This window comes from Parasteatoda tepidariorum, chromosome 2 (assembly GCF_043381705.1).
Source record: "Parasteatoda tepidariorum isolate YZ-2023 chromosome 2, CAS_Ptep_4.0, whole genome shotgun sequence".
Taxonomy (NCBI): domain Eukaryota; kingdom Metazoa; phylum Arthropoda; class Arachnida; order Araneae; family Theridiidae; genus Parasteatoda; species Parasteatoda tepidariorum.
The window spans coordinates 24347664-24368794 of NC_092205.1; the positions used below are offsets into that span (position 1 = coordinate 24347664).

General features: G+C 30.9%; 1 protein-coding gene across 8 annotated transcripts in view; it reads right to left on the reverse strand.

The window, feature by feature from the left end:
* LOC107441320 (uncharacterized) overlaps window positions 1-21131 on the reverse strand; it is a 41574-nt gene that overhangs the window by 11144 nt on the left and 9299 nt on the right. For 2 of the 8 annotated variants that reach the window (XR_006226793.2, XR_011636109.1), the window contains exons 2-3: window positions 16665-16977; window positions 12125-12284 (exon numbers count right to left, since the gene is read on the reverse strand). Coding sequence is in view for 4 of the 8 variants with exons in the window: in XM_043055222.2 (XP_042911156.1) it covers window positions 12242-12284; window positions 16785-16977 (236 nt within the window). In the remaining 4 variants the exon portion in view is untranslated. Of the gene's footprint in view, window positions 1-693; window positions 2453-12124; window positions 12285-16664; window positions 16978-21131 lie in introns of those variants that run through there. The other 6 variants (XM_043055222.2, XM_043055223.2, XM_071177311.1 and 3 more) reach the window with 4 other exon arrangements.

The following is a 21131-nucleotide window of genomic DNA, read 5'->3' on the forward strand; positions in this document are numbered from 1 at the left end:
CATTTTCAAAGACGACCACTCATGCCGTATATATAAAATTAAAGGGATCTTAAAATTAAAAACCTAGAAGGAATTACATTCAATTGTAAACTAGCTCTTCTAATAGATGAGAACTTTCATTAATCTCTTTCATATAAGCCCTTCGCTTATATATTATCGTTATTAAATAGAAATATGATCTTTATTTATAGAATGAACCCATACTGAGCAGCAAATCTTTTTCAATTAAGTTTTTAAAGTAATGATAAGGAAAAATGTTAAAGTGTAGCTTCATCTTATGTAAGCACTTTTTTTAATGAAATTGTCTCAGCTGTTTGACCCCCAAAAAGAGGAGATATTTTTGTATTCAAAAATTTCGAATCTAAGTTTAAATTAGCTAATATTTACGAGAGTGAATATGTTAATTATTTATTGAATATATTACCTCATAATATTGTGACAGGGGGAACGAGGAGCATTAGCTCATGATTATTCCCGTTACGTTACAGGGACCAATCCTAAAAATGAATATAAATGAGGTTAAAAAATAATATGTAATTTAAATATTTTTTATGTATTCATGTTTTTATTTGCAAAATTATCAATTCTTTCTATTTTTTATCTTCGAATACTTAATGTATTAAAAATATTTAGTGTAATTAATGATTCTTAATTGCTTTTACTATTAAATTTACTAAAAGATTTCTAACTTACCGTATTTCTTTTTAAAATTAGAATCAAACTTGCAGGAAAGCTTAAGTAATACTTCAGACGCAATTACAGAATTCATTTTCATCCATTGTGGCCAGTTCGGTAAGGACAAAACTTCCGATGAGTTTTCTACAATATATTCTATTATAAACGCTTTCATTTGTTCATAATTTAAAAAATCTGCCACCAGTAGTATGCTCAGTGCATTGTCGAAATTCAAAACTGACTTTAGGAATGTGTAACACTTCTCTACCAAGGATGATACCTGATATTTATCAGCAACTAGCAGTAGATTCAAGGCCATTTTGTCATCCATACCATTCACTGTTCCAGTATAGAGGTACTCCAAAAAATATTTAAGGGTTTTTGCTTCCACATCACGTATATCAATGACGTTAGTTTTGCTCCCGAACATCTCTTGATCAAACATAGCCCTGAACACTGGCGATCGAGTAGCCAGTAAGCATTTGTGAGCAAAGAAAACCTCTTCATCAGCACGCAGTTTCACGTCGGCGTAGGTTTTTTCATTCAACATGTTCCTGAGTTGCTGCTGTAGATACAATATACTGTTGGTCTCATCCTTATTTTGAGTTAATGCAGTTGAGGAATTGTTATTAAAGCTCTTTACCTCTGTGATTGAAGCGTTATATGAATATTCAAACAATACTTTCATATTAAGTCTTTGACGAATAAAGCAATTTGCTTCTCTCAGGATCAATTTATTAACAAAACGGGGAAACTTGTATACTCTAGTTTTGTTATTAAATTTAAATTTTTGGCTCTCACAAACCCCTATTTCTGATTCTTCGTCTTTTAAATTCATTGTACACCACACAGTGTGAAATTTATCATCAACGATTTTGGGAAATAGTTTGATCTTAAGCTCGCTCTGAACATATTTAAATTTTACATCGATTGGTATGTTTTCCACAGTTACTCTTTCATCAGCTGTCCACTTATTATAGCCGAGAAAGGTTAAGGACCAGTCAAAAGGGTAACTAGCTGCCACAATGTCTGTTTCAGCTTCCCAACCAACAACAGAAGTTGCACGAGATTTTATAAACGGAATTGTGCAAGGTATTAACATACGGCATCGCAGGCTGACATCTTCATGCGTGCTGCTGTCAATCAGTTTTATTATTTCGTATTCATTCGAAGAACCTCTAAATGTATCACTTAATAAAGCAGACGTTTTTAAAATAACACCAGCAGAAGTTGTTAGCTCATATTGGTAATCAACTGAAATGCGTTCAGGAATTTGATTGCAGCTCTCTCGATTAATTTGACAAAATAATTTTACAGACCTTTTTTTTAACTTTAGATTCCACTCAGTTCCTTTTAAAAAATCAATTTTGAATGAAGGGCTGCTGATTCCAGGAAGCATGAAGATTGAAGCAAGCCTATGAAAATGCTTAATATTCCAAACGTATATGAATTCGTGTTTTTCTGTTGTCGACATGCTTTAATTCGTTACAAAATTTCAAAACAATCGAATGTTCAAGGAAGGGGGAGTAGCTTTCTGACTTTTTCAATTTTAACATAAGGCACTATCACACAATGTCTAAATCGCAACGCATATCAGTCTCTAATCAATGAAACAAAACAGATAAGATAAAAAAGCCTTATTTATCAGAATACTCTTCGTTTTTTCATGTGAAATAAAATAAAAAATATGAAAAAACAGCAAACAACATAACAATATTTCTTGGACAAATGAGAAGTTAAATATATGTTACGATACTGGCGGTATATGGCTGCAAAATACTATTACAAATATCGAATCATTTTGTTGTACAGATATTAAATAGGAAATGATAAATATGATGAGCACTATAAACAGAAGTTTACCTTAAAAAAAATTTTCGAATCGGCCACCATTTCTACCGATTACTAAAGATAATCTCTCATGCCATTATCCGATGATGGATCGAGTATACCCAAAACCCAATTGTCTAAAGGATTTAGAACTGGTGAAGAAAGGGGCCAATCTTCTTGCTTAATAAATTTCAGACAATTAACATGGAGCCAAACTTGTGTTGTTTTGGCCCGATGTGACGGCGCAGAATGTTGCTGAAATATCTAATCTCTTTTGGGATACAATCTGTCAGATATGGCAATAAGTGTTTAGCCGATACTTCCTTTTTGTATTATTCATCATTGATTTTTACCCCTTTATCAAAGAATTTCAGAGGAAATTTCCTGTTATTTAACAATACAGCCCAAACTATTACAGAATTCTTGTTGTGAAAGTATTGCACAGATTTTACACTTCCAGGTATATCATCGAACTTTGTTCTGTGCAAAATATTTTCTCATCAGAAAAGATTATTCTATCAGCACTTTTGTTACCGAGCCGGTTCAGCAATTTCTTACATCTTTGCAACCTTTTTTAATTTTTGCGCAGTTGTCAAACCTTGAACTTTTCTTTTGCGATAAGGCCAAAAAACCAGATCTTCATTTAGTATAACGTGCATAGTTCTTCGACTAGCGTACTCTTCTGCAGCCATTTTATTTGCAAAGAACTGTGGATTTCTTCGTATTTTTTCATAAATTCTTTTAGTACGCTCTTTTGCACGAACTGAAAGTGGACGACCAGACCCGGGTCGATCTTTACAGCTATTAATATCCAATACTTGATTTATAGTTCTTTATATAAATGTTCTATTAAATCAAAGAAATTTCAACTACTTAAAGATTCCACCTACAGAAAATCCGAGATCAAAAAAATTTTTAGCCATCAACCTTTTCAATTCCAACTTTAAATTTATTCTAAATGTTTAGCTTTGAGCAAAAATTGCCTGCAAATTACAGACAGCGCCAAACACAGGAATAGGGAAAGAAAAATTGTTTCACCAATTCTTTTTTTTTAATTTTTTTTAGGTTACCAGTATTTAGTAACCATCCTGCATAAATAAAGCATTTTAGAATTATAGGGTATGCCACACAATACTATTGACAATGAACTAATTAAAAAAACACATATTGTTGCTTTTACATCTTACAAAACTATAATTGAACCTCATTCTCAAAAAAAAAAAGATTCAAATGTTTATAACTTAAAATATAAAAAGTTGTTAGCATTATTCTCTCAAAATACAAGCAAACGAAATTACATTATGCCTGAATACGTAAATATAATTAATGACACAAATTACCGAATGACTTTGCACAATTTTTGTGGAAATTAATTGTATGTCAAATTGGCTGAAAATTTAACATGATTTTATTTAAAACATTCTCAGCAAAAGTTCTCAACACAAAATCCAAGGTTTCTGAGATACGCATCCTCAAACATAAAAGATATAGGCTGTGGTGAAAGGTGCTTGAAGTACTTAGCACTGAAGCGAGTACTTGAAGCACTGAAGCAAAGAAGTATTGCTAGCTATATTTAAAGCTATAAATTCTGTCGTACTACTTGCTTTTTCCGTTACATAATCCTGCTTTCAATGTTTATTTACATTTTAAAAGTTCATTGTTTATTATTTTTCAATTTCCGTGGTAAATGCTAATGACGTGACGGAATTTGAGAATTGATAGTTACTATTTACTGTTTGAAGTTTCTTATCTCGGAAAATATCATTTTTTGGACTGTGCGTAATCAAAAGATTTTGAACTGCAATCTCAATTTGACAGAAAATCAATTTCCGAGTGGGATCCTTTTGCAACTCTAATTGAGAATAATACTGATTAAAAAAAGGCACTAAACTTGGAAAAGGTTTTTAATACGGCGTTGAGTGGAATAATTAAACCTAACCAATTTTGCAAATTAAATCTAGAACAAATTCAAGAATTTCGAGAAAAAAAAAAAGAACTTAAAACTTATGATTTTGGTTTGGACCATCTAATTAAAAAGATTCGAAAACAAAATACTTAAAATTTCAATGAGTAACTATAATAACTCAGAGTTTTTTTAAAATCTGTTGTTACACTGGAATCTATGTCGCAGCAACACTTGAATTTAATCTATCGCATCAATATCCCATTCTACACTTTACCCTATTCCTTACCATACTATTCCCAAAACTTTGCTAAAAAAACTTTAAAATTTATCAGATAAATGACATGGTTGAACTTTTTTCATTTAATTAGTGTTTTCTTGTAATTCTGGCATAAAAAGACTTACATTAATGATCTGAATTTCCAAGAAATTTGTATGGTAATCAATTATAGTACAAAAAAATCAGATAAAAATTTCGAGATTTGTCTCCTAAAATTTAACGATAAAAATAAATTTCGTAGTATTTTTGCAAATCTCTTAACTCGATTATAGACTTAAAAAGTGCATTCCGTCAGTTGAAAATAAAAATAAATAAAGATAAATGTGCATTTTTCTTTTTTTCTTTTTTTTTTTTGCAAATTGCTAACTTTTAGCCGTTACGTTTTTTTGGGATCGGATGCCGCAACAGTACTTCTTATTATTTAATTTCAAAATGTTTAAATGACGGGAAAATAAGAATTGTATTTATTATTTCTGAGGGGATGATATTATTGTGGTTGCAGATCCCATAGATGAGATGTACAATTAATGGAAAAAGTATTTGACTGGTTAAAAGTCTTAGCCTATCTTTGGGCCTACATTTAGGCCTATATTTAGGTTTTAACCTTCATAACAGGGATTTTTTTCCACCACCTGAAAATGTAAAAGAATTGTTAACTTCCCAATCCCTAAAGATGTTAAACAAGTTCAAACGTTTTTTTAGGCATTGTTAATTATTTTTGTCTCTTGATCTGGAACTTTGCTAAAGCAGTTAATCCCACATTAAACTTAACAACATTAACACATTAAACTTAACAACTTAACAACATTTTGTTTTCTCTCATAAAAATATCGAAGAAAATGGATTTTTCATTATCAGTTTAAAATTGGTCAAAGTAACTTCATCTGATGGAGTATTTCAAACTAATATATTGAACTAAAACTTTTTTTTCTTCATACAATTACAAATAAAATTTTGTTGATTGTTTTGGTGAACAGTAATATTCAGTAACATTCGGATTAACATAAATTTATTGAAAATGAATGATGTCTGATATTAAATGGAATATTCAGTATCATTCGGCTTAACACAAGTTGATTGAAAATGAATAATGTCTGATATTAAATGGAATATTCAGTAACATTCGGATTAACACAAGTTGATTGAAAATGAATAATGTCTGATGTTAACTAAAACGATGGTGTAAGAACTCGAATATAATTGATAAGAATAGAAAAATATACAACTGATTAGAATATTCTTCTTCTTTACAGGCAGTACAGCCGGTTACCGGCCAACTGGCCGTCTTAGTCAGTTTCCCCTATCTAGATCTATCCGATGCTATATTTCTCCATCTATTAAGTCCTTTAAACACTTCTCTATCTGACCATCTTATTATAGGTCACTTACATATATGACAGTACTTTTACTTTCGTTACTTGTACCGCCGGTACAAGTAAAAAGTACATACTTTTACTTGTACTTCGTTACTTTTTAAATTTAGTACTTTTACTTGTACTTTCGTTACTTTTTTGGGGAAAAAGTACAAGTATTTGTAACGGAAATGTCGAATGAAATCGTTACTTTTTTCTAAAACTCGGTAAGCTTTCTAAAAAAAAAATTAATTAACAAAAATTATTATGTTTTTTTAATTTATAAAATTAATGTGCAATATATATGCATTCACAGCTAACTTCGTGTTTAAATACCTTCTGTTTCAACTTATACTGCACATTCAATTATTTTTTACTAGCTCAAAGATCACAAAGCTATCTGAAACCCCGTGTTTGCTTTGTTTATGTTTGTGCTTTTAAAACGCGTTTCTAAAGAGTAAAACAATTTTAAATCAATGGTAATTTAAATAAATAAAAATAATAAACTAAAAATTAAAATCAATAGATAAAATTTCTTTTTCGTGCAAATCCATAAAAAGTTTGATATTAAAATTATATTTGATTTTAAAATTATATTATACGATTATATTATAAAATTATATTATAATATTCTTCCGAATTTAAAAATAAATTAATATCCATAACTTTCAAAATTAAAAATAATTAAATAAATAACAACAATTTTGCAAAAACATTAAAGAACATAAGAATATTATTCAATAAAATTTTAGGTTACTTTGAATTTTCGGTTTCCTAGAAATGTACTTTTAAATCGTTACTTTTTTTGTTCAGTACTTGTACTTTTACTTGTACTTTTTACTCGTTACTTTTTAGAAAAAGAACTTTTTACTTTTCACTCGTTACTTTTTTTAAAATTACTTGTACTTTTACACGTTACTTTTTAAAAGTAACGTTGCCATATATGGTCACTTATAACACTTCAGTGTGTGTCTATACTTATCCTCTTTAACTTGACAGTACTGAGAAAAATGGCAACTGTTGTCACGGAAGATGCCATGTGTGCCATGCCTATTTAACGGCGTTCACAGCCAAAGTAAAAATGATCAGTAAAGTCGTTTCGTCTATAAGCGTTCACTTTATTTCAAAGACATAAATTAAAATGCATTTAGGGTAGAAAAACTTCTAATCTAAACAAGATGTTTACGTTCATGCTATACATTAGCAAATTTAAATGCACCTAGCCATTTTAAAATCCAATTTCATAATGGGGCACTTTAATATTCCCTGTCTTTCTCATTACTGAAAAGGATAAAACGGACTATGAATGACAGGCTTCAGGCCGACCAAAAGTTATAACACGTGTAGAATGGCCATAGCCTGGTTTTTAGGGCAGTGGGCCCATGTCCAAGAGGTCGTGGGTTCGATCACCGCTGGCTGAAGACTCTCTGTTCAGTAAACGGTGCCTGATTCGTGTAAAAATCTGTCGGGTCACAAACTCCTCCATTTTCCTGTAACAAATCATACCTCTGGGAATAATGATCCAGGAGTTTTCTTGTTTTCTGGATTGGTTTAAAAATTACAAGGCTACGGAGTTTAACATCTGTAGTCGTAAGCCCAAAATTGGATCGGCTGTTTAACGACGGTTATAAAATATAAAACACGTGTTCGAGACCGTTTTATACCTTTTGCATTAGAACGACATCAGATAGAAGCAACATCTTCTGGACGAGACAAGTCTCCACATATATCAATTTATTAGCCTGACATAAAGAGCATAACTACATATTGGGGGGAAATAATAAATATATCACAACGTTTGGGATATTAAACTGCGCAGTGGGGGATTTTAAAAGAGATACTACAGCGTTCTGACAAGTACTAAAGGAACGGATTTTTCGATTATCGTAACCCATACAAAGGCTTCTGCTCTTCAAGAGATATTGATTGAAGTCGTTAATATCAAGGAACCTACATGCTCCGTCGACTGAGTAATTATTAAAAAAGAGAAAATATTGAGAATTATTCTTAGGTGCAATAGTCCACTTTCAACTATGGAGGCTTAGACAGAAAATGCATTTTGGATAAAAATGTGTGCATTTAAATTTATGAAAAATACTTTTTGCATGCGAGCATACTAATGCGAGCAAACATTGAGTGTTATAAAAAAGGGGGACCTTGCCAACAAATTTTACTTCATTGCTCTTTAGTTAGTCCCCCTTTGCAATTTTTCATTTTTTTCAACTGCACGTTTCTTGCCTTTTCTTAGAAAAGTGGTTTCGATTTTTACAATTCAAGTGTTAATATCCTCATGTATTTATGATTTATAAATTTGTCACGTGAGCCTTACCAACTTTTGCAGATGAGGTCGGTTATAAAAATGTAGTGCCTAACCCAAAAATGAACAAGTTTTTCTAAGTGCAATATTAATACTTTTTTCTCTAAAGTTTAAAGTTCCTGGCTGATTCTAAAATAACTAAACCAATTTAAATGAATATCAACATCGTATAATCAATTATTTTGTACAGTAAACAACTCCACGATAAAGAAAAATATTATATTTTCGTTTCAAACATGTGATTTATTATTTTTTGCAAGCGTACTGCATGATACCAATAACTTATTCTGTTATACCAATAACTTATACTGTACAACTATGAATATCATTGAAAAATTGCGTTCTAAATCAGAATGATACTCTCCATATTGAAAGGTTGAGGCGAATTTTTTCGATGCTCTGAACAGTATACTTACGTTGCCGAAGTGATAAGAGAATGGTGAGGACGTTGTGGTCAAAGTTAAAAGAACATTTAGCAAAATATTATTAAGAAAAATTATTTTAAAAATAAAATCAACACTATTTAAAAAGAGCTGTTTGACTTTAAAAAGTGTTTGACATTAATTTTCGAGAAGTAGAAAGTGCCCAATAAAAAGTGTCTGAGGCGAGAAAAGTTAATATAATATTATAGTAAAAAAGTAACTGCAATATTTTTTTTTATCTGAATAAGCATTTTTTTCGCCAAGGTTTTGAAGGTTTTGTATTTCGGTTTGTTAGATTTTGTATTTCGTTACTAGTGAAGAGAGAAATGAGACATAAATAAATCAATAACTATTCCAAAATCCATATTGAACTTAATACTTACCGACAAAAATTTATTTAAATCATTAATTAAGAAGACAGGATGCTTTTTAAAAATGTCTTTTTCATTTGTGTGGTTCAGTTATTGACAAGATTGACAGTTCTTCCAAAAAGATTGATGTCACGCCAAAGTTGGTGATGCCATTTTGATAAATCTATTTAAAACAGATAACTATTTAAATTAAGATTAATTTATTGGATTTTATATTTTTTTAAGAAATAAACTTTTAACAAAAAATAACTTTTTAACAAATAATTTTTAAGAAAATAAATGCAAACCTAAAAGAACCTTGTAATTAACAAAAAAATTTAGCCAAGTATAATTTTTTATAAGAAAAACTATTCCAAAAATAAATAAACACTATAAATGGATCGTAAGACTTTAAAAAAGGTCAGGACATTAAATTCCGAAAAATTGAAAGTGCACAATAAAAAGTTACTGGGAAGAAAAAATATTTAATTTATTTTTTTCCCCCAAATAAAACTGTTGATTCTAATTATAAGAAATTTTAGAAGTAATTTCTCAATGTAAAGTAACTTTTTCCTAATAGTTAATAATGACTTTAATATTCAATTTATTTAATCTTATCCATTACTTATACATTACTCAGATCTTAAAAAAGATTTTCCTAATCTGTGTAAGGAATTAAGATCTTATTTTGCCCTTTCAGTAAATGATGATAGATGAATTCCTACGTGTGACCACTCTTTTGATTATCAAAACCTAACAATGCAAAATTAATCATTCTTTTACAGTAACCATAAAACATGGTTGGTGCTCCCCTATTCACTGTGCAGTGATTTCCACCCATGGACAAAACGAGGATAGAAGAACAATATCAGAGCAGAATTTATTTTTTATACCTCCAGAAGAAACACCTTTTAACAATACTTTCTTTTATATATTTCCAAATTGTTGAAGATAGAAAAAAAGTTCGTACGTAGTTCGTGTGTGTAACTTAAAAATTAACTTCATAAAGACCTAATAAAAATTACTCTAAAAACGTATTCCAAGTTTTTTTAAAAATTATTAACAAAATTTGAAAACAAATCATTGAATAAGGTTCGTCAGTTTAAATGAGATCTATTCAGTAATATAAAACATTAAGCTGCTCGGTTGAAAATTATTAAAAAAAAATCGAAGGAATTTCTCCCATAGAATGACATTAAGAAGTAGATTGAGGTTGACAATGGTCCCAACGGCCTTAAATCAAAAATCATTTAGGATAATTCGTTTATTTCTTTGCGAACTATGCATTTTGAGGTAAAACATTTTTATCTGGGTGTAAATACATGTTAATTTTTATTGTTTACCTGAAGTTTAAAAATCTTCCTTTTCGTATGTATGTAATAGGCTTATAATTTAGAGCAATCTCTGAAAAAGAAAAGAAGTGAAAACATTTGTAAACTTTTGTTTTTCTTAATCCTTTCCAAGGCCGAGGTTTGCGTACTGCTTGTCTAAGATAGGTACTCTGCCAGACATTCGTCTGGAGCTGTGGCGGTGACCATGGTAACGAGGTGTGATTATTTCAAGTAGGGGTGCAAGGTTCCATCTTTAGGACTGGTTTTGGCAGGAGAAAAGGAGACCTATTGATCAAAGCTACCCTCCCTAAAATGCCCTCTTCTTCATAGCACTATACTGCTGCAGACCTCGTGGCGGTCAGAGTACCTATCTTAGACAAACATACTTACCACTATTTTCACCAAATTTTAAAAAAAATGTGTATGATATGTGTGTAATAAAATGTGTTTTAGCTTCTTTAATTTCTGCTCCAATATGTTAAAAATTTAAGTTTTAATGAAATACGTTTAAATAAATTAAAATAAAATATGCTAATTTTTTTTAATACAAACAGGTGTAGTCTACTAAAGCTTATCAAAGCAGAACAAGTGTGCACAATTTGAGATGTCCCGTTGTATGTTTCTTCATCTGTTCATAAATTTCATGAAAAATAATTTTCTAATTTTAAATATATATGAACAAAATATTTGTAGTGTAAAAACTAAACTTAATAAAAACCAATTGCAAACATTGTAATAACCAATGCATGTAATGTAATGCATTGTTATATATTACCCTTGAATTAATATACCCTTGAATTTCTGCCAAAATTCTATAAATGGAAAGAAGTAAAAATAGTTCGGCTAACTTTTTTAACTAGCCTTCAATTGCCGGGGAAACATACTTATTAACAAAAAATTATGTTAAAATTCAAATTAAATTAATCGAAATAGCTACATTAATTTATTTCTTGAACAATTTCAGTCCTAAAAATATTTTAACTGTCACTAAAAGTAACTACCCCGTTAATATGCTGAACTAAATTACAGAAAATTATTTATTATAAATTATTATTATATACAACAATCCATACATTAATATTTATATTGAACCTTTTAAAAAATTTTGATTGGCGCAAAATATATAATAGTTAAAAAATAGTTTTTTTGCATTTATATCAAGAATGTTGTCTAAATATGTACTTAGTCGAGATTGCTAACTGAAATATAAACGAGAAAAACTATTTTTAAATTAAAGTAACGAAAGAAGATGATGAGAAGAAAACTAAATCGTTTTATTACTACAGAAAGGTGGCTGACCCTTACTTCCAGGTTCACTCTGGACTTGATGATTTTGATCCCACCTTCCTATATAGTGATTGATCAGATTTCAATAACGTTTTACTTTTATTTTTAAACTTAAACTTCAACAAGGAGTCTAACACATATATATTTAAGATGGTTATTGCAAAACACTCTGGATATATTAGTTGAAAAACCCTTCAGATCTGCAGGTCTCATGGCAGATTTACCTAAGTTAAAAATGCAGAGTGTATCTACAAAATGACTCGTTAAGTTTCGTTTTTATCTCTTTTAATTTTGAAAGGTTTCAGCCAGTTGATAAAAAACTCGCACAAAAGCTTAAGATAGAACATAGGGAGGAACAAAATATAGAATTTTAGTTAAATTTGAACTTGTATTTTGGTTACATCTTTATTAGAGTAATTACGGGACTAACATAATGCAGTTAAAAGCAAACTCAAGTATACTTAAAAGCAAATGAGATATATAATTTTTTTTCATCATGTATTCATCTTTCTTCCTTCTGACTCAAGTATCGTCGAGCTGAAAATAAAAGACAAAGAAAGTCATATTTGTTTTATTTGAGAATGATTCATAAATACTTAGTATCATAAGTACTAATAATCATAAATACCGAAGCATTTTTAAAGCATTGCCCACTCTCCAAAGACAAAACTTCAACACCCTTTAATTGACTTTTTCAATTTATATTTTCAATGTGGCTTTTTTTTGTGGATAACTTTTTTTATAATGTAACATTCATTCATGCATGCAACAATTGATTCAACAATTATATACGAATCAAGTTAAGAAAGTATTTGAATATAAATTGATAATTTGAAGAATTGTCCTCAGAAGAAAAATAATTAATTTTTTCAATACTTTGTTACTCAATATATTTTAAATATTTAATTTTAAAAGATTTTCTTTTAAAAAAAAATAGACTTTGATTTACTTATGTCTTTGTTTGCAAGGCAAAATGTTTCATTTCCTCAAATAACTCTTTATATTCTTTTTTCCTTCAAGTTTTTTCTCAATTATTACATTGTTTGTTATTGTTGTTAAATTTAATTAAGTGCCGGGATAGCCTGGTCGGTAGGGGGCTGGGCCCACGTCAGTGAGTTCGTGGGCTCGAGCCCCGCCGGCCGAGGACTCCTCGTGTAGTTGGTGAATGATGCACGTTAAAATTCTGTCTAGTCGCAAAGTCCTCCATGTTCCCATAACAAATCAAAACTTCTGGGGGTACTGGATTGGAGATCGATCTATCTCTGATGCAGGTCAAAATTACGCGTGGATGACTGAATGGATGTCTGAATGGGTCCGCCTTATATGCAGGTGTGACGTATGGGGTGGCAGAAGTCAAATTCTTGGCCATAGATGGCGCCACTGAAAGACAAGTATCGCACACTCTGCCTTAAATTTGCTCAGTTTCACCAAACAGGCTTGCCCGTGTTGCAAGTGACATTAGAACCAACCAACCAACCAAATTTAATTAAAATATCACTATTCAGTTTTTTCCCCTTACTCACTTTTATGCAAATAAAATTTACAAATATTTAAATTATAAAATAATTGCTCTAAGAGCACATTATGTAAAGTATTTAAAATCTTTTGTTAAAATTTTAATTAAATATTTTTCGATTGCTTACTTTGTAAGACTTGCAAATTTGAACAAAACCCTTAAAGACCCAAAGTAATTTTACCAATTGTCGGTTTTGCTGTCATTAATTGAAGCACTTTCTACTAATAATAGTGATAATATGCATGTAGTTTTATTGTATATTGTAATGCAATCAAATTTTCTTCTATAACAAGAAGAAAATAATTAAATGAACTATAAATTGATAAATAAAACGTATAATATCAGAAAGATTTATATTTGATAAGGAGGAAGAACACGAATTTATTTTAATGCGCGAACAAAACATAGTTAACGTAAGATAATATTAATTTTTACAGCATTGAATTAACACATTTTTAAATTAACTAGTTTTAAATCAATTTTAGAAAACTAAAGTATCCCATAAAGAATATAGTATATTCAATTATGCAGTAACCCAGTAATACTGCTCGAATTTTTCTTGGCATAGATTCTATGAGATGTTCGTAGGTGGTCGGAAGAATTTGACCCCATATCCGATGAACTTTACTTTTCAGTTCCGCCAGATTGGACGGCACTGGTTTCAGCTGTCAGATGATGATCCGCTTGATCTCCTCCGACAAATTCTCAATTGGATTGAGATCTGGTGATTGTGCCAGCCAATTAAATCACCGCCATGCTATTCAAGCCATCTGATGACAATACAAGGAGCATTTTATTTTTATTTTATAACCGTCGTTGAACAGCCGACCAATTTTGGGCTTACGACAAGTAATGTTCAGCTCCGTAGCCTTACAATTTTATATCCAATCCAGAAGACAAGGGAACTCCTGGATCAAGTTTGCCTTTGTGGAGAACTATTTGAAGGGAACTGATCCCTATGTGCGTCACATGGTAAGGGAAACCGCGAAAACATCCTAAGGTTAGCCTGATTGCGGGGGACTCTAAGTNAATTGGATATGGGTCCAGCGCCCTACCGACCAGGCTGTCCCGGCCCCATACAAGGAGCATTGTCTTGCTGAAAGTATCCATCCCCAGCAAGATACACCATTAACCCCTTCCTTCTCGCTCCCGTGAAAATGACGGGGTGAGATTTCGCCCGCTATTTCTCGCTCCCGTGATATTGACGGGCTGTAGTGTTCAGTAGTAACGAGCCAATAAGAATAAAACTAATTCATTTCTTTTGCCCGTAAAAAATTTTATTTCTCATTTTACACACCTTATGCAGTACCTGGATATTTTTGAGCTAATTGCAGATAGCTAGTTTATTTTAAACTAGTTGCAGTACTAATCAAATACCTAAGACAAATACAAAAGCCAAAAAATAGGCACTTTTATGACCGTTTTCTTGAAAATTAACTGATCGTTAAGGGGTTAACATAACAGGGTGTGCATGATCCGTGATCACACTCAAATACCCCTGAGTATTTAGTTGTTTCCTCACAGGAATCAAAGGACCCATGCAATTTTAAAAAAAATATCCCTCAATCCCTAAAATTGCCAGCTTAAAGTGTTGTGACAATGCAGTTGGGGTCCATGTTTTCGTGCTGTTTTCGCCATATTCGAACCCTGCCATCTGCATGGTGTAGTTGAAAGATTCATCAGACCACATAACCTTTTTCCAGTCCTCTATTGCCCGATCTGTATGCTCCTTAGAAAACTGGAGACACCTGCTCTTGCTCAAGGATGACAGCTGAGGCTTTCGAAAAGGTCATCGGTCCCATAGCTTACACGGTGTAATGTGCGGTGCACAGTTCGCTAAGAGACGTTCTCAGTGGCACTTACATTAAGATTCCCTGCCATTTCACGTATTGTTGCTGTTCTGTTCGACTGGATAACTCTGGCAAGTTTCCATTCAGCTCGATCATTCAGTTATCTGTGAGACACACAAGCCTGACGTTAAGACCCGGTTGTCAGCTTGGTAGTCCTCTCTCTGTAATAACTGCTGCGCACGAACACTTCCCAAGAGCAGCCGTTTTACTGACACTGGTCCCGTCACTTTGAGAGCTTACAATCATCCCTCGTTATAATTCAGTCAAGTCACGTTTTTTGCCCATATCTCCACGCGTAACACAGTACAATTGATGGCACACTTGCCTTGCATTCTTTTTTTGCAGCTATCTTGCCCGTACACTGTGATTCAACAGCTGATTTTGTATGAAACAGTTAAGTGGTCATAATAATTTGGCCACTCAGTGTAAACATGTCTCGAAAGAGTCACTGTGCGACGAAATTAAGCAGTTTGTGGATCGCAGTTTCGTGACTCACTGTGTATGACTTCAAACAAGTATCTGTGACTCTTGAAATGTGGAAACTGTGTTATATCTGGGAAAGTGAAGTCAAAATATTGTGCAAACACATATGTGAATGACCAAAATGTGATTAAAAAAATTAAAGATACTACGTTTGCAAGAAATACAAAAGAAAATTAAGGAATTAACATAAATCATGAGGGCCAAATGAATGCTTAGGTTAGAGAGGTATATTTAAAGTAAAAGTAATCAGAGTTGAGATCATTGAACTGGAAACTTTTATTAACTATTCAAAGCTTTAATTATTTTACCACGCCAGTGCTATTTTTTTTTTTTTTTTGGTCTTTACGAATTGTTTTTGCTTCTAAAAATCATATTTTTAAATTCATTTTCTTATACTCCAGTTAACATTTTTTTCTCCTAAATTAATGTTTTTATCAATGAAGGAATAAGCGCAAATTATGTAGTAATTAATAATAACGTGTGAAATGTGATATTATTAATTATTTCAACATTTAAGATAATCCCTATATCCTTATAATTAAACTCATCTTAACCAGCTCATTTTTATATTCATTTAAACTCATTTTTTATTCTCCATTCACAATCTTTTTAATGATTAAAGAACATATTTTTAAAATGTTAGCCTATATTCATATTTAATATCTGATCTATTATTAAATATGATTCAAGCGCAATGAAATTAGTTCAGATGCTTATTATTTTTCCAAACTCAGTTTCAAAAATTTGGCTGGAAAAAAGGCAGTTTTTTAGAATTCATTGAATTGGACAGTCAGGATTAGTAGCTAAAAGGTTTCTTAGGTGAAGTTTTGCGAGAAAAAAGCTACGAAGAAAACTTCATATGTTAAATTAAAATATTTTCAGAAAAATAAACACTAGGCTGACGTTTTATGGTTATGCGGATAATTCCATCTTTTCACAATTTATAAACATTCTAATTATAATATATCCTTCAATTATTTTATTGTAACGTAACTTTTACTATATAAAATGTCATTGTGAGGTAGAGTAAGATATAATTTTTTTAAAAGATAAAATTTATTTACTAACCAAAACTTCCAAAATTCATAGATCACAATCTTAAAGCATTCTAAATTGAAATTTCTCTAAGTATTGCGTCAGAATGATGCAATAGATTTCAATTGTTGCACGATTTTTTAAACGTCTCACCATAACTCTTGACTTTGCTTTAGAACTTCTTTCGAACTTCCAGCAACCAGTTCCTTCTTCTGTGAATTTACAGTCTTCTGGGAATTTACAGGAGGCACGCTGGCTTCTTTCGAACTTCCAGCAACCAGTTCCTTCTTCTGTGAATTTACAGGAGACAAGCTGGCTTCTTTCGAAGTTTCTAATACCGATTCCACTGCAAAAGAAAATTGAAGATTTTTTTCATGTTGCCCAATTATCGTATGAATTGCCTTCGGTAGAATCTGTTTTGACAATTTTACTTTTTTTTTAATTGTTTACATATCTTTTAAAACATTTTTTTTAAATCAATCAATAAGTTAAAACAAAAAACAAATAAAAAGCTATGTAATTAGGACAAACATGCAATGTCATTACGAGTATTTTCATGCATATTCAATAGTTTTATAGCAAATGTCGTCCTAACCCATTATTTGGCCTTACCCATTAGGGCCAAAGGTGAGTAAAAGCACGATTTCAATAAATATTTTTTATTAACACTGTGGGGTATTTTTTCACTTATTTTATATTTCTGCTGTTGTCAAGAGTTTTTAAGACATAAATTCAATGGGAGTAAACACTTTCTGTTTAGAAATTCTTAAAATATTCAAGTTTTTAAACTTCAAACGGTTATTGACAAATGAAATTTTTTGAAAATGCATAATTATTCCTTTTGAGATTTATTATATGCTTTTATAATGGATTAAAGTTGCAAAGCAGTGAATAAAAAAAATAAAGCAAATGATCTCATAAAAAAACAAGCATTCAACCAGATAGTTTACTCATTGATTTAGTGAATGGTATTTTACTTATTATATAAAATATATTATATAAATCATTTGATATTTTTAATGTAACCATTTTAGTAAATGGTTACATGATTATTCATGATTTTTTTCATCTGTGATTGATAGTGTTTTGCACACATTTCTAAGGGATAAAACAAACTTTCACAACATTTCTCAACTAACGGCAATACTTGATACTTATCCGATAATATTAACAGATTTAGAGCGATTTTTTCATCCATTAGTAGTAAAACTTGGAAATCTCCAAACTGTATTACGGTAATGCAGTTCGATATCTCCTTCAATAAGTCACCTAACTCTATTAGTTCACCATTGTTCTGAAAATTTCCGTTTTCTAATATTTAACTGGAAATTTTGTTAAAAATTCAGAAAAAAAGTCAACATTAGCTTTATTAAGCTCATACTAAAAGTTAAGATCAATTTTTTTCGTTTATTAAAGTGCATTTCTGTAAACAACGTAGGAACAGAATGTTTCTCTTCTCTATCCTCTAGATAAGTTCGTCAACGTAATACTTTGCCCAAAGATGTAAACACCATTCACAATCTCCTAAATTTTGAAATGTGGGGCTTCTGTAGTTAAAAAGACATGGATAGTTGTAGTTCTTAATCCGCCAACTATGCGATTAAATTAATGCGATTAAACTAATGCGCCAACGAAACTTTCTTCGAATTCACCGCTCATACTTATTAACTACCAATTGACACTAAAATTGACCAGTTAATTCATCTGAAGGTTAAAAAATCATTTTACAAACAATGATTAAAATTCTTATTATTTCAATGAAGGGAAATTCTTAACAATGAAGGGAGGTTTATGATAGAAAACAATAGCTTTTGAAGTTATCCAAACTCTGTATAATACCATATACGGCTGTTTAACAAAAACATGTTTGAGAATTATAATGTATCCTTTGTGATATTATGAAATTAAAGTCTGAAATGTTTAAACAATCCAAATCTAATTAAATAAGTAGACGCCTTTTCATGATATAATAAACATATAACAATTATGCTGTTATCATTCCGTACGAGTTTGTAAAATAAGATACTAACAAAAGAATATAGATATATAATTTTTACAAAAGTATATGATGGTTAGAGTGCTCCATTTCGTGCTACAACGAGGGCCTTTTTTTAACAAAATTATGCAGTTATTAATATTCTGTAAGAGTTTGTAAAGTAAGATACATACAAAAGAATATAGTGTGGAGGTTGGTATATTTGGTAGAATCCCAATTGAACTCTGGGAAGAAATCTGACTTTAACTATAGTATAACTTCCCACGTGAAAGTGTTAATGAAAAAGAACTACAGGTTTCTGTCGTGTCACTTCATAAACAACATTCCCAGTTCAAATAAACAACTATCTCTATTAACACTTAAAACTTGGTAAATTTAACTAAACATTTTAACATAAATAAAATATAACGATTTTAACATTCAAGCAGCATAGAAAAAGCTGCAAAATGAGTAACCGGCAAGAACATCCCTTATGAATAAGTCGAGGTATAAACGAGGTATATTTTAAAGATATAAAGGAGGTTGTTATTTAAATACGTCGCTAAGGTTGAAAAGGGTGCAAATGAATACCTCAAAATCAACCTCAAATATACCTTAAATATACCTCCAGAGGTATAGATATTTCAACCTGAGGTGTTTAATTTTACATCTGTGGAGGGGTAAATATTTACCACTTTAAAGTGTTTCATTTTCAACCTTAGGTTATTACTTATCAGCCTGAAGTATATTTTTTTACACTTGTGGAAGTATTTNAATTCATCTGAAGGTTAAAAAATCATTTTACAAACAATGATTAAAATTCTTATTATTTCAATGAAGGGAAATTCTTAACAATGAAGGGAGGTTTATGATAGAAAACAATAGCTTTTGAAGTTATCCAAACTCTGTATAATACCATATACGGCTGTTTAACAAAAACATGTTTGAGAATTATAATGTATCCTTTGTGATATTATGAAATTAAAGTCTGAAATGTTTAAACAATCCAAATCTAATTAAATAAGTAGACGCCTTTTCATGATATAATAAACATATAACAATTATGCTGTTATCATTCCGTACGAGTTTGTAAAATAAGATACTAACAAAAGAATATAGATATATAATTTTTACAAAAGTATATGATGGTTAGAGTGCTCCATTTCGTGCTACAACGAGGGCCTTTTTTTAACAAAATTATGCAGTTATTAATATTCTGTAAGAGTTTGTAAAGTAAGATACATACAAAAGAATATAGTGTGGAGGTTGATATATTTGGTAGAATCCCAATTGAACTCTGGGAAGAAATCTGACTTCAACTATAGTATAACTTCCCACGTGAAAGTGTTAATGAAAAAGAACTACAGGTTTATGTCGTGTCACTTCATAAACAACATTCCCAAATAAGCAACTATCTTTATTAACACTTAAAACTTGGTAAATTTAACTAAACATTTTAACATAAATAAAATATAACGATTTTAACATTCAAGCAGCATAGAAGAAGCTGCAAAATGAGTAACCGGCAAGAACATGCCTAACTGCTAGCTAGTTACTCATGAACCGACGGAGAGAGAGAGAGTGAATTGTGGAGAGGCGGCCAAGATATATCAAAATGCATCCTGTGCGCGTTTAGCCGATTTCGTACTTCACGTATATACTCCGAGGAAATCTCCATTCAGGTGTGAGGTCTACGTCATACAACAATTATCGGCACCAAGCGACGTAAGCCAACGTCAGAGATTTGTAGATTCGGACTTTGCAAATCAAACCCCAACGCCACAATAGATATATAATTTTTACAAAAGTATATGATAGTTAGAGTGCTCCTTTTCGTGCTACAACGAACACAACTATGTTGTTATTAATATTCTGTAAGAGTTTGTAAAATAAGATGCATACAAAAGAATATAGATACATAACTTTTGCAAAAGTATATAAAGGTATATATTTCGTATTGTTATTTTGTAATTACTCTCTATTGATTTTTTTTGGAAGGGAGCTTTAAAAAAATTCTCCTTGTAGTACCAAAATGCCCCATATTTCATTAAATGAATTGCGATGTTATAACGTTCCATTTTTCTGAATAAATATGCATTTTTTCCCCAGATTCATACTTTAGAACCTTAAAATATAGAGGGTAGCTGCAAACAATGACCCGAATATTGGCACATCGAAAAATATGGACCCGATAGTTTGGTCAGCAGAGGTTTAAAGTTCGAGCCCCGTAATGTTAATTTTACTTTTTTCGTATTTTACCATATCTCGAAATTCTTTAGGCGGATCAAAAATATTTAAGCAGATGAAAGTATTTCTGCGCAAAATTATAACATCCGTTTGTTCAAAGATAATTCCATGAAAAGAAAGAAAAAAACTTTCAGTTAATTGTCAGTTAATATTTTATATAATTCATTATTTGATTTAATAGAGGAAAAGCTTAAACTTGTAAGGTATATAATTTCTTACTATTTTTAAAAATTTGTCAGTAAAATAATTTTGAAGCGCAAATTACACAATTTGAGCGA